Source organism: Netta rufina (assembly GCF_964035555.1).
Source record: "Netta rufina genome assembly, chromosome: 10".
Lineage (NCBI taxonomy): Eukaryota > Metazoa > Chordata > Aves > Anseriformes > Anatidae > Netta > Netta rufina.
This window is the reverse complement of record NC_140133.1, coordinates 14,565,215-14,579,319: the sequence shown is the minus strand read 5'-3', so window position 1 is coordinate 14,579,319 and position 14,105 is coordinate 14,565,215. Positions and strand designations below refer to the sequence as shown.

The following is a 14,105-nucleotide window of genomic DNA, read 5'->3' as shown; positions in this document are numbered from 1 at the left end:
GAGGAGGTTTACAGACTTTGGTGCATTAAACAACCTCCCCAAGGTTATGCAGGGAGTGGGCTGCTGTGCCCAATATGTAAGGACAAGTAATTTTGCTGAAATCATAGGTCATCCGTAGGTTTCAGCTCCATTTGAGATTAGTGGTTTGAGGGTAGTGGGTCTGACCCAATGTTGTTTTAGTGCTACTTTGTGGTTCTACACTGCCACTAATATAGCTGGAGTTTTAGCCTACTGTCTACTGGTAGTCTTTGGAAAAATACTGACATTCCTAATTGTTTAATAAATCATTAATATAGCTTTTAGTGTGTGTGAGGGTGTGCATATTGATTTGTGTATGAATATTTAGGTATTAGGAAAAGAAAGTAAGGCTGTTGAGACTCCTGCAAGATCTGGAGAGTGGAATATCCAATCACAAATTATAATTAGGTGTAAAGGTTTTCCACTCGTTAGAATGGAGAAGTTGACATATTAAATGGCACGTACTGTAATGATGTGGACTGACTCAGAGAGTTTGAAGGAAATAACAGCTGTGCACATCAAAGCTTAAAAATAGAAACTTCATCAGTCAGTAGCGGTTTAGAATGAATGAAGAAATCATGAAATTATTAATTATGGTGGTTAGAGAAAGGAAACAGAAAGTTCAAACTCTCCAAAGGCAGAATGCTGCCTTCAGTCTTGCAGTGTGCCTGCCAAGAAAATAGGTCCCTTGTCCTGCTGAGCCCCTGTGTAAAGGTGGGGGCTCTTGCCCAAGCACAGGCACCTGCTGCCGTTTCAGATACCCTAAGCTGACTCAGACATCCCACCTGGCTGGCATATATGACACAGGGCATATGGCAGACTCCTGCCCTTCTGGAGTGGCAGCTGGGTGCCCCGAGGCATCTCAGATGGCAGTAGCGCTGCTGCCTAAGGAGCGATCGCACGTACACAGAAGTACAGACTTGCTTTCACTCGCATCATTAATACACAGTCACCTGAAGCACATCAGTAGTTCACAGCAGTGTTTGCAGTGGGTAATTGCAGAAAGCAATGAACAGTTTATCTGATTTGAGACTTAGGAGGACTTTTGAGATGAATAGAACATTTATCCAGATTAAAATCTAACCAGGACATAATGTTAAAAGCTATCCAAGTGTTAAAAAGTGTAGTTAAAAACTGTGATTTAAAGTTGCAGTGGCTGGTTGTTTTCTTAATGACCTCAAATCCATGAATTCATTCTAACATTTGCCTTTTTATATATTCATAGTTAAATATAACTTGAATGTTGTCCTAATTACATTCTCATGTTAATTTAGCTCTGATTCAGAATTTCTATCATTATTCTTTGTAGAATTATTTTGAAATGATGCAAAGTTCAGTAAAGATGCTCCAGTGTGTGATTGTGCCTTTGAATTATTTATCACATTCAAAGACAGAAATATGGCTAAAATCTAGTTTGAGTTGTAAATGAGTCTTGGTAACATGAGGAGGAAGTGAAAATCCTTTTTGGAGAAGGATGTGGTTTATGGGCACATTGTCTGATAGTGGAGGAACACCTCATGGCCCCACATGAGCAGAAAGCCTCACGGCTTAATAAGAAAACCTCCATTGCACCAACTGGCAAGGGCTATCTGAGCAGATAAGGCAGATAAAGAGTTGAAGAGGAGAGAGAGAGAGGTACAGAGACAACTTGCAGAAATGACAGAACAGATTAGTGACAGAATTAAGAAGGGGAAACAGATATCCTGCCTTGGTCAGCAGCAGCACTCACACCGCCGTCTCTCCCTCTCCTGTGTGCTGTGGTAAGGAAAGCTCTCGCAAGCAGTATTTAGCCCTTGTTTTTCGCAATGCATCACAGTGACAAGTAGTACAGTGCTAATATAAGGTTGTAGAAACTGTGATTAATGCAAAACTTCATACTTGTGGCTGTGGCCCTGAGCTAGGTAGAGAACAAACAAATGCTGGTGAGGCGTATACAAGTCTGAGACAGAATGAAACTGTAGGAAAAAAATTCTGGAGGAGGAAAGGAAATTGTCTTAATGTAAGCAGCAGTTTTGCTAGAGGTAAGTGAGGGGAAATTCTTCATTTATAAATGGTTCGTTGACCCATGATAATAAAGCAGTGCTGCAGAAGAAGGATAATTATCTACTTAAGTATCAGATGCCCTAAGGGTAAAAGCTTCCCTTCTCTCCTTTTGAAAAATGAACTCAGATTAAACGAATGTCCTTTTTCCTGTTTTACTCTTGACGTGGATTTCCTCTTTATGAGTAAAATTAATTAGTTTTTCTATTCCTTTATTCCTGGTATGGAAATCAGGTCTGCCAAGCAAGTTTCCAGCTCATCCCTTGGGCCCTGAGTTCAGCCAATAGCATCCTTTATGGAGGTGCTTTGTACAGTGTGCTGGGAAGGCACAAATAAATTACAGGAGCTTTATTATGCCCAGTAGCTTGCCAAGAGGCACAGCCTTTTAGAGCTAAAAACCCACAAAACCAGATTTTTTTTCCCCGTTCAGGAATGGTTTATTTCCAAGTACCCGTTTGCTAAATAGATATTTCTCCTTCCTTAAAATATTTTTAATACTGTGAGCTACAACAAGAGGAAAAGAGAAAATAGTGGTGGCATAGCTGTTGTTGTACCAGACAAGCAAGGGCCAGATTTTCAAAGCAGATTAAGCCTGCAGCTGGGATTCTGTTCTGTTCTTCTCCTGTTCTGTTGGGAGCAAAGCTGGGGAGCTTGCTGGAAAAATCTGCTCCCAGTTAAGCAAATATCCATTACAATATTGTCTGTCCTCATCTGGATTCAGAAAAATTGTCAGAATCTGCTCCTACTTCTTTATTTCCAGAAATTATCTGTTTTTTACTTTTATCAGAATTATAAATTTGATTCCTATGAGAAGCTTGGTGAACGTAAACATGTCTCTCTGTTTATGGAAATAAAACATCTTTTGCATGTGTTAATCATTTTCTATTTCAAATGTTTCATGAGGTTCTTGAGGCTTCTTAAATCATGTCAGTGTAACCTTGGTGTGAACCTGTTAACTACAGAACATCTCCTAGTTACATTTCCTGGAATATAGAGAATATTCCTGAACACCTGCAGGCTTCAAGGTGCAGTAAAAATAAATATTACTGGAACACAATGGCATGGAGCTTAATTTTCTTCAAATAGTCCTTTGAAAATAGCACTCATTTTAATAAGGAAAAAATACCGAACTTGTTAATTTTCACAGCCTTTGGTCAGGGAAGTTCAAGTGGTATTAAAGGTGATTTTAAGGTCTTTATTCTGCAAACACAATACTGTAAGTCAGAAAAAAAAATCCCATCTGCAGGGAACTGAAATGAGAAGCAAGTCCCACATGCTTTCTTGTTGAATTTACACAACTGAAACTCTGCTAAGAATTCTGGACACTATTAATAATATTACAAAATTGACTTTCAAGTGAGGAGTCATAGAAATTATTAATTTTTGTGAACACAGCAGATCAGGTGACTGTGCATAGTGTCTGTGTACTTCCATTGTTTACTTTATAGCTTCATTTCACCGACTCATGAAGCGCTGTTACCAAGGTAGAATAAAATCAGTGTATTTGCAGTGTTGTGAACACAGCACTTAAAAGCGAAAAGTCTGAAGTATCTTAACATATTTCTAAAAATATATAATGTTTATAACAGGTGAGCATTCCTCGTGAATGGTAATTAGTGTGATGTATAAGTAAGTGAGCTGCTTTTAACAGCATAGTGTCGGGTTTTCACATTTAGGTACCTAAAATTAGAGGTGTAAGAGTAAGATTTTAAAAAATACATACTATGTATGTGGAAAAACACTGTAGAACTGTTGTCTCGGATCACACACCCATATCCACCTTCAAATCTGTTGCTTTTCACCCATTTTTTTAATCACAAAAGTAAATGTCTCTAACTTCCGAAGATGTTAATACCAACAGCTGTGTAGTTCAAAATGGTAACTTTGAGTTTGTGAAAACTTTATTTTCCTTTAGATGTCTTCATATTAGCATATGAACTGTATTTTAATCATTTGGTTGATACCTGAAGGGCTTCAGGAAACTTCTGAACAAAGCATCGTGTGATTGACTATGTTTAGCCTTATGTTTTAGTAGAGCAGAAGTTTAGCCAAATCGGGGTGATCAGAAACAGGTTACAGGCAGGGGGTGAGACACTGTTCTTTCTGGGCAATCAGATTTGCGTTTGTACCTTGACAATCCAACCTTCAGATGTCCTTGTTTGCCCGCTGCGTCCGGTGGAGCGTTTCCGCGACCTGTGTCCCGAGGAGGTGGCTGATCTGTTTCGTATGGCACAAAGGGTTGGCAACGTGGTAGAGAAACACTTTGGTGCCACTTCACTCACCATTTCAATTCAGGTTTGTAAATCAGTCAAATATAAATAAATAAATAAATAAAAAGGTTTCATGATTTATTTTAGCAAGCTTCCTACCACCTTTTGTAGGCCAATGACAAAAGGGCATTCAAATTTTAAGGGACGACAAATGCAAAGTAACAATTAAGGAAAAAATTAAAAAGCATATTAATGTTTTGCACAGTGGATGGCAATATGCCAGATTTGCCATTGAAAGAGAAATTCTCATTGCTAAGAGAAAAAAGAGAAAAGTTTGGATAATTACTAACTGCTATTCTTTTGGCTAAGCCTGGGAACACTCTCGAACACAATACTTACTCATGAGTGTTTCAACAAGTACTCCTTTCCCAAGGAGGTGTTTGCAGGATTGAACTTCTAGAGGAGGCAGTCACATCTCTGTCTTCAGCAGGTAACCCACAGTTTGGAATGGAAAGGAGTAATTCCTTCTCTCCTACTCACGCACATCTATATGCAGGCAGAGAGATATGGCCATGTAAATATGTTATCAGTTATTTTCAGTTATTTGTACTGGGTTTCTGTGCCAAAAAAAGAGCTTTTTTTTTTTTTTTTTTTTTTTTTTAAAGCAAATCAGAAGACTAAGCCTATTTCCTTAGAATAAGACTTTAAGAAAGCATGCTTTGATTAAATTCTCACTTACTTGTCTGATTTTATATTCACAAGGATCAGAAACCTATTGCTAGCTATTCAAAAATACAATCTGAAAGCATGAAAATTAACAACTGTGGGTTTTGTGGTCAAAGATACCGCTTCTCACTCTGCCATGGCATGATGTGGAAAGGCACCTAGTCTAAAAACTGTGTTGAAGGGACCCCAGGAGAATATGCTAAATTACCATACAATGAAATTGGATGTGAATGATTAATGAGTGATATTTCTGAATCCCTGTGTGTGATCCTTGTTAGTTCCTCTAACCTGAGACTTCTCCCTTTGCTTACAGGATGGCCCTGAAGCCGGACAAACTGTGAAGGTGAGTGCTTATTATGCAGAATACAAATTAAGAGACAATTATAAGAACTAATAAAAGATCAAAGCTAGTCATCTGCAGACCATTGCTGTATTGTTATGCTATCCTTGAGATCAAAAAATCCCAAGTGTACAATAGCTGTAAATACTTTTTATTGAAATTGCACTGGATAATGTTTACAGGTTTTTTTCTAGACAAAAGTTTTCAATCATGAAAATATCTTTTCTAAGCTGCTGGGTGTATTTATGCAAGGGAAGCCATAGAAAAGAGGCATCTGCTTAAGGTTTTTGTGTTTGTTTTATGGAGAAAATATTGCCCTTCCATTCTTAATCTCTTTGTTTGTCTTTTTATTGCCTAATGAGTTGTAGATAATTATAGGAACAGTTAAACTGAACCACATTATGAAAATATACCTTTTGTCTCTGCTTGCTCTCTACATATTCATATCACATTCTTGTTACTGAAGTTCAAATGTAATGGAGCCAGTGAAGCTTAAAAACAGATTTTAAGTGTACTTCTGAAAAAAAAGGCGGGGGGTGGAAGGCAAAAGGATTTATGATTATACTCTCCACTTGAGTAATAACATAGATAACATCCAAGATGGCTCTCCAGCCATGTTTCACTGCCTCGTAATGCAAATGCAAATGCATGTGTAGTTAGATTATATGCCTGAACATTAGATAAAGGCTATTTTTTTTTTTAACGTTTGGAATCAAAGGAAAGTCAAATATGGCTATGGGTTAGCACTTTGTAAAATCAGATTAGATGGCTCAAAGAAGCTGTTTGGGTTGATTAAGATAACTCTAACAACCAAATGATAGCATATAGAAACATTTTACTTCTTTCCAATTTGCTTGTATTGACCTTATTTTTCCTGTGCCTTTTTGTTGCCTGCTTTGAATATTTATCAGAGAGGTGAAAGGGAGAGAGAAGAAGAAATTAGAAAATCCCCAAGCTTTAGGAAGCTGAGCAGTGATGAAGAAATGTAATACAATTTACTGCCATACTGCAATAAAACTGATTCCTCAGGTCATGACTTAGAGTTCATTGGGTGGGTTTCACTGGGAATGCCTGTAGTTGGGTGAAAGTTTCACAATTTAAATACATTCCTGAATAAATTTCATCATTAAACACGGACATGTCTTAGCAAATGGATCACAGGATTTCTTTTGCTATCTTGAACAAGTATTATTTTTTTTTCCTGCGTAAAAATTATAGGGATGATTAAGTTAAAATGTGAGAAAATTTTCTAGTATGAGTGAGCAAAACCAGATGTAAAAATCCCCATCTTGTGTGATTGTGAGCAATAACAGATGCTTACATAGGCCTTAAAAAGGGAAAAAAAAAATCTGTATCATTTTGTATTCATACCAGAGACAAAGAACATTAAGCATTAATCTATCTGGTACATTGCAAATGGTAGCCACACTTAGTGCTTCCATCTTATACTTCTAATGAGCAATGAGATGAAAATGACCCACTCTTACAGCTGTGAACCCCTAGACTCCATAATAAAGAGTGTGTATTCATAAATTGGAGGTTAGCAGTTTGCATTTCTCTACTTTTCTGCATCATTGGGCTGCACTGTAATTTATCATCATCACTTTAGGATGTTTATCATCTGAAAATGCCAACAACTATTTTCTTCAGAGAACTTAGAGCTTTCAAAACTGAAATTGGGGAAAAAATTACTATGATCAAGATCTTTAAAGTGAACAATAGGGAGGGTACATAAATAGCTGGTTCCACTTAAATTCCTTTGAATTAGAAAGTTTGTAAAACCACGTGATCTACAAATAATTTATGAACTTTGCATTTGGTGTGTCATTTGTTTCTATGTGTTTTTTTTGCATGTATAAAAATACACAATAATCCAGTTTTCCTCTAAGAGAACTTGTAATTAAAATTTCTGGAACAGATTTAACATTAGGAAAACATTCTAATAGTAAGAATAGCAAAGCATCACAATAAATGTCCAAGGGAGTTTGTGAAGTCTCTGTTTCAATAGGGTAGGCAAGGGTATGTCAGGAGCTAATTAGGTGTAGCTGATCTAGCTCTGAATGGGGGCACACACCAGATGGCTTCAAGAGTCTTTCCTATTTTATTTTGTATAATTCTGGATACCTGTATAGATATAAGCTACTACATATGCTACATGGGAAAAGAATTACAGGAAACAGGGAATGAGTACTGGCTGTTAAACTGATCAGTGCAAAACCTCACTACAAAATGGGAAAAGCAATCAGCTTGGTGGAAAATATAAACTGAGAAATTTTATCTGAAAATTCTCCTTATTTTTCAACAAGGAGAAATAGTAATCCATGTCAAAGAAAAACCTTGGACCTGAATTTGATTATGTCTCAGGTCTTTTTTTGCTGTGGAGATGCCTGAGATATGTGCAGTGCCTGCACCACGTTTAAAGGAGATTGGTCTCTTAGAGCGATTTTGGATAGAAATCCACGGTAAGATATTGTTTGCTAATGTTATATGTTCATTGCGTTGGCATGAAACCTGCTGGTGTGTGCATGTTTCAGTCAGATGTACTGTGATGTCAGGATACGTCAGTGGTGCCTGTACTGAAACCATACTAGTTATCTAATTGGAAGCTGTTTATAGAATCTGACATTACTGTCCTCCTTTCATTGTTTATACTGTTGTCCTGTGAATCTAAATTATTGGAGCCTGCTGGATGGCATTTTAGGGAAGCTCCTGGTCCTTTCCAATTCTCCCATTAATGAGGTCTGTGTGTTTGTCTTTGGAAGAAACATTATACCTGATCCTCAGCCCACCAGTACTTTGGAAGTATAGATGGCTCTTTTCTCAGCCTTTAGCAGCAGGAAAGAATACATTTCCTGAGGAATTCTGAATCACATCCCAGGTCTCAGACCTTAAAGTAGTACAAAGTATTCCTTCATCATCTTTTCCACAGCTGCCCACAGACTGCATACATTCCAGCCCTGTCACCTATTTGTGACAGGGAGAAATATCCCTCTCCAACGGTGGCCACAGACTTGCACACTTTGTGTTTTACGGTAAGAGCTTCTTGCACCAACTCACAACAGAGAACCTGAGCTTCTCTAACCAACGTGTGAGCAAGCATAACCATCTTCCAGCATTAAACACATTTTGAATTCTTATTTCATCCTACCTAGGGGGGAGGAAATTGTATTTAGGTTCTCTCTTAAAGAATATTTATATCTGCAATTTTGAGCTCTGTTTTTCTTAGCGAATGCAAAACCTACAGCGTCCTTGTGTCAGGAATGGAGAGTGAGTTTCACACTGGTTCTATTTGAGAATGCCTTAAATATCCAGGCAATTTCATGGATCAGGGAAATCAGCTCTGCATCTTAATGCAGAGCTCTTATTGCCATGTCAAGTGAGTGACGTTTCAAGATTTTCCCCGGTATATTTTATAGCTTTCTTTCCAACATCAAGTCAGCAAATGCTCTAGCTGCCTTGGTGGATGTATGGCATAGTGTAGAATAAACTCTCAGGTTTACCTTTTATGTGAGATTCAATCACAAGAAACTCCATGCACTCTGTACTCTGTAAAGGCTAAACAAATCAAGCTGGCAGGAGCATGATGCAACTAATTTATCTGTAGAGACAAGATAATATTGCACAGCAAGTGTCCATTGTGCAAACACATATGAACACACACTCTATTTTGCAGCAGCGTTGAAGTCTCCGGCAGCTCAACACCTCCACTGTTATCCATGACAAAGTGCCTGCTTGCCAGTTACAGGTTCACCTAAATAAATGAGAAATTGAGGCTGATGGTGGCAGTGTAGGTATATGTGCAGAAATTTATTTTGTGTGTCACATATTGCACTAATTATTTTACACTGAGAAGATTACCTTACCATTATTTTTGATGTACATGTTTTTCTTTTCCAGATGTGTTTTTAATGCTATGTTAAACGAATCCACCTGGCTTGCATTCCTTAGAAATCTTAACCTGAACTGTAGATTCTAGGGTTTATTTAAGCCCACAGGAGATTGCTCTTTCATACTATTTGTCTACCTGTCCCTGGACCTAGAGTACGGGACTTCAGGTCTGAGTCTTTAAGTTTAATCAGATCACATTGCAGCCTGATTGCATCAGAAGGATTAAATTCACTAACTGCAACACTTCTGATGTCTCAGCCTGCTTTCCTTGCAGACTGGCAGATGTGAGGCTTTGCTTAATGGAGTATTAGAGGCCACCTTTTACTCTCTTAAAAAAAATAATTAATAATAATAATATTAATAAAAATAATAAGCTGGCATTTGAGAAATGCAAAAAATTTCTTACCTCTAAATGACTTAAAAGTTTCAAGTAGAAAAAACATGGAAGAAACAAGATTTTGAAAACCAGATTGTACTGAAACATGAACAAATGGTCTTGTTTGCTTTATTATTAGGAACCATGGCTCTCTTGAAAGCTTTTGGGATGTCCAGAAATGATTTGATTAAGTATAGTAGTCTCTTCAAAGTGCGCTGAGAACCACACTAAAAATATTTGGTTGGAGTATATATAATATTGCAGATGGGTGATCAATGCAGCAAATTCAGCAGTTTTAGGGCTGGTGTGTCTGTTTTCAGCTCATAATTTTCTTTCTACTATGGTACTATACATAGACTGGGGTGATTTTTCTGGGATGTTAATAGTGTATATTTTCAAAGCTAGGAATATACTGGCCCTTACAGCCACAGGGAAGCAGCTGGGGCATCCAGATTTTTTGCGTTTTGCCAACTGCCATGTAAGGTCTTTTTGTTGGCTTTTAGTTTTCTGCTCACACTAAATAATTCTTGCCCTTTCCTTCAAGGCCCTTTTCAAAATCAGCCTTGTGTTGGTCTAATCCTCCTTTTGGTCCAATAACCAGACCTATGTTTTCTATAGCAAAACTCTTTTTTTTTTTTTTTTTTTTTTTTTGTCAGGTCCTCACTCCTGTTCATTGCATAGATAGTGTTGCTTTTTGTTTTGCCCCCCAAAAAGCACTGGTCCCAGATGGGTCTTTAGACCCTCCCTTAATACATATAATAATATACAGAACTTAGAATGAAAACATTTCTTAAGATCCACTTAATTTGTACTGGTCAGTTCCTGTTCTTAAAAGATGGTAGTGGCTGACAAAAGAGGTATCTGCATCTAGTATACACCCATGCACGGTTGCAGAGGTTTCTTGAAGGCTGAAAGAGATCAAAGAAAATTGGGAATTAGGAAATAGCCCAGTGATTGATGGACATGACACCATCTTAACTGAGAATACCAAAGGCTCCAAGGCACTGATAAATGAAAATGAAGACCTGGATAATGAAGTCTGAGCTAGAAATATCAAGCTTTGAGGTTCCCTGAAGGAATGGAGACAGAAGTTTTCAAAAAATTCTCTTTGGCAGTGAATTACTGCTAAATTCACCATTCAACCAAACATCCAGATACTTCTGAATCTGGATGATTTTTAATTTCCAGTAGCCAATGTCATGCTGTAACCCTGACTGACAATCACAGAATATCTCTGTGGACTAGTCTGTAAAGAAAACAAACAAAAAAAACCCAAACCCATAAGATTTAAAAAGTGCAACTATGAATGAGAAAAGTAAAAGACAAATTTCAGAAGACTTATGTTGAAGAATGGTAATGAGAAGGAAGATTTTACTATTCTGTGCTAGCAATTTCCCTCTCCTTTCTTACCATATGGATTTCTTAGATGAATATTCGCTTTATGTAGTTTAATTCCAAAAATACCCCCTGAGCTATTCAGAGTTATTGACACTGTCTAAATTAAACTATAATAAGCAAGTAAGTGGGCTCAAATGCTTGTTTAATTTGCCTTAGTGTACACTCAGATATTAAAAGTCATGCAGCTCTCTTGGCTACATCCAGCATCTAGCTCATCACTTGCTCGGCACAACCACCTTCTGCAGGAGACCTGCAGAGCAGTTTGCTGGCCTTTTTTTTTTCTTTTTCCCCAAGGGACAATGGGTGAGATTTAAATCAGGAATGCATGCAGACCTGCAAGAGTACTTGCATGTGCACAAAATGAAGTATGCGTGCCCATTCAGGAAGGGCTGTGGGAGCACAGAAGTGCCTCTCCCAGTCCTCAGCAGCCACATCAGGCATCAGCAGAGCCCCATGTGCTGGGGCTGCAGGTGGCTTTCCATTTTATCCAAGTGGAAAGCAAGCACTTGTTCTGCGGAGCCCTGCTTGTGCTGGGGCACTACTTCATGCTGCCCACAGCGACCTGGCTGATTACTGCAGGGAAGGGTTAAACTCTGCCAGGGCTCCCCATGCTTTACCCTTCTCCTTACAGCTCCAGGACAGCCCATGTCTGCTTTGAAAAAAAAATGCTTAAATATACGTTTTTTTTTTTGTTTTGTTTTGTTTTTTTTTTGGAGTGTGTTCAGATATTTACAATTTTCATGACAGAAGAATCTTGAACAAATCAGTCATTCAGAAGGGTTTATTTGGGAAGTTGAAGACTTTTTTTTTTTCTATAAACAGTTTTGTTTCAAAAAGAGAAAGTATTTCTAGCTGAAAGGTAGAAAGGTTTTCCTCTGCAAATGTTATAACAGGGTATTTTGAAAACATTAAAACCTTTTCTTCATGGAAACCAAACCTCTTTTGCAAACTTTCTGTTTCACTGAATTGGCATTTTCTGACAAAAAAAAATACAAACAGAAGATGGGGAGGGATGTTGAGAAATTCATGAATTGCTGTAGATGCTGCTCTTCATTTGCCCCACAATGACTGAGATTAGGATCAAAAATCCTATGTTTTAATTAGAAAGTGTCTTTCACTTCTTTGTTCCCATGTTGCAGCAATATGTTTTGCATTTAAATCATTCTCTGTCCCAGAGTATGTACAATCAATCAAATGCCACTCTTGAGTACAGGTCCTACAAATACCCCATTGTACTGCAAATGCAAAACCTCTTGAAATCCCAGACAATGCATCAGGTCTAAAATCATTAATAGCATAGTCAAGGATGTCTGATTAATTTTTGCGTGGTTAGTGTATGAATTTCTTTCCATGCTCCATCTCATCTATAATACTTCTCTTTGTCAAGCTCATATCTTATAAACCTCTTCATTTTACAGGGGGCATGCTTGCTTTCTTTTTTATTTCTTTTTCATATTTTTTGTTACAAAAGATTGCTTTCAAGTAGAATGTAACTCTCCAAGAAATGTGCAAAATCTATGAAAGTATTCCCATTTAATTCAGACATGTAACTTGATGCTGTTGTGTTTTGTATTAGGTGAAAATTATTTATTAAGCAAGTGTTGCAAAGCTATATTTCAGTTTAATAGGCTTCTGAATAACTCCTTCTAAAAATTAATATAATGCTTTATAGCAGAATACTGTGTCCCAGTGTTCTGGCCTCATGTGATTTTGCACTTCTCATAGATTCATAGAATGGTTTGGGTTGGAAAGAAACAAATCTTAGCAGCAACTTCTCATTGTCTTTGCATTCTTACCTACCAGGTACTGCTTTTACTTCAAAGATCTGCCATTCTGAGGGGTCAGGAATGAAATGGAATGCTTTTCTACACACGATACATGTCTTCTATAAGCAGGCACTTACACACTTTTAAAGTGTTGTAAGGTTGTTGTTGTTGGGTGTTCTTGCCCAAAGGCATTTTCAGCTGACTTATCTGTGTTAAACTTTGGTGCCTTAGCTGTGTGGCTGGATGCTGTAACATCTGAGTCTCTTAGGAAAGGCAAAGTCAGTGCTTTGCTCATGTTAATGACCCAATTTCATCCAGACAAAGGGAACCCATTCATTAGAGCCCTGGCAGTCTTATTAATCCAATAATAAAGAAAATATTAAGCTGGACTGTTTCCCCCTCAAAGTTACCTCCCCTTCAAAAGAGAGAACTGTCTACCTAAAACTGTCCCTGCAGCTTCCCAGAGAGCCTGCACAGATTGAAAGTTTGTTGCCAAAACTTAGAAAATATGGAAAGTATTTGTAATGCTTTTGCACCTAGTAGCAAGGGAATGGAGGTCTTTCCTAGCTCAGTGCCCCTAGAAAGGTTTTATCACGTGAAAGAGTAGGTGGTTACACTCTTCTGTAACCTACTGAAAATCCAAGCACGTGAGATATAGGTACATTTGATCTAGTCCATGCATTTTAGTCTGTTCTGGAAGCACCCTGTTAGCCCATGCAGGACTTTATTTGTGAGCATGAAAAGCCTCTCCTTGAAATAATTGAGAAATGGAAAACCAGGGTTAAAATAATAAAATAAAACTTGCTCAGTAAGCTCCAGACAGGATGACAGGGTGAAGAGTATGTAATATTTTTGCAGCTGAAATAAAAATAGTGTCAGGAGCTCTGGATACTTCAGTGGGTTTTTTATCATGCTCATTGCAAGCCAGACTGGACAAGACAAGAGTGTACAGAAAAACAAAGCAAAATTCCTCTCTCAAGACTCATTTGCCCTATCATTCCTGAAAGTTGCACTCTGGCAAGATATCTCACAGTTAGGGTGAGTACTCACCCTATAAAGAGGGAATTCTTAGCTATTGCAGTCCCAGGGTAAAAGGACAGTATGTCCAAGTGGAGGACCCTGAGAAACTACTTTGGTTTTCATCATGGATAAAACATATTCAGGTTATGTCTAAATGGTCAGATGCAAACAACCAAATGGTTTCTCTCTGCTGTACTTGTTAGCGTGGTCTCAGGTCTGGTCTAATAGGCTGCCCCTGTTTCTGGACTGGGAATAACACATAAAGTCAGAACAAATTTGTTTCTGCCTGTACCTGTGTACTGTACCAGTGCTAAGTGAGGTAT

The 14,105-nt window shown here is 37.9% G+C and overlaps 1 protein-coding gene across 2 annotated transcripts in view; it reads left to right on the top strand.

Moving 5' to 3' along the window:
* FHIT (fragile histidine triad diadenosine triphosphatase) overlaps positions 1-14,105 on the top strand; it is a 564,423-nt gene that overhangs the window by 421,421 nt on the left and 128,897 nt on the right. For both annotated transcript variants that reach the window (XM_084293015.1, XM_084293014.1), the window contains exons 4-5: positions 4,208-4,353; positions 5,308-5,337. In XM_084293015.1, coding sequence (XP_084149141.1) covers positions 4,208-4,353; positions 5,308-5,337 — 176 coding nt within the window. The remainder of the gene's footprint in view (positions 1-4,207; positions 4,354-5,307; positions 5,338-14,105) is intronic.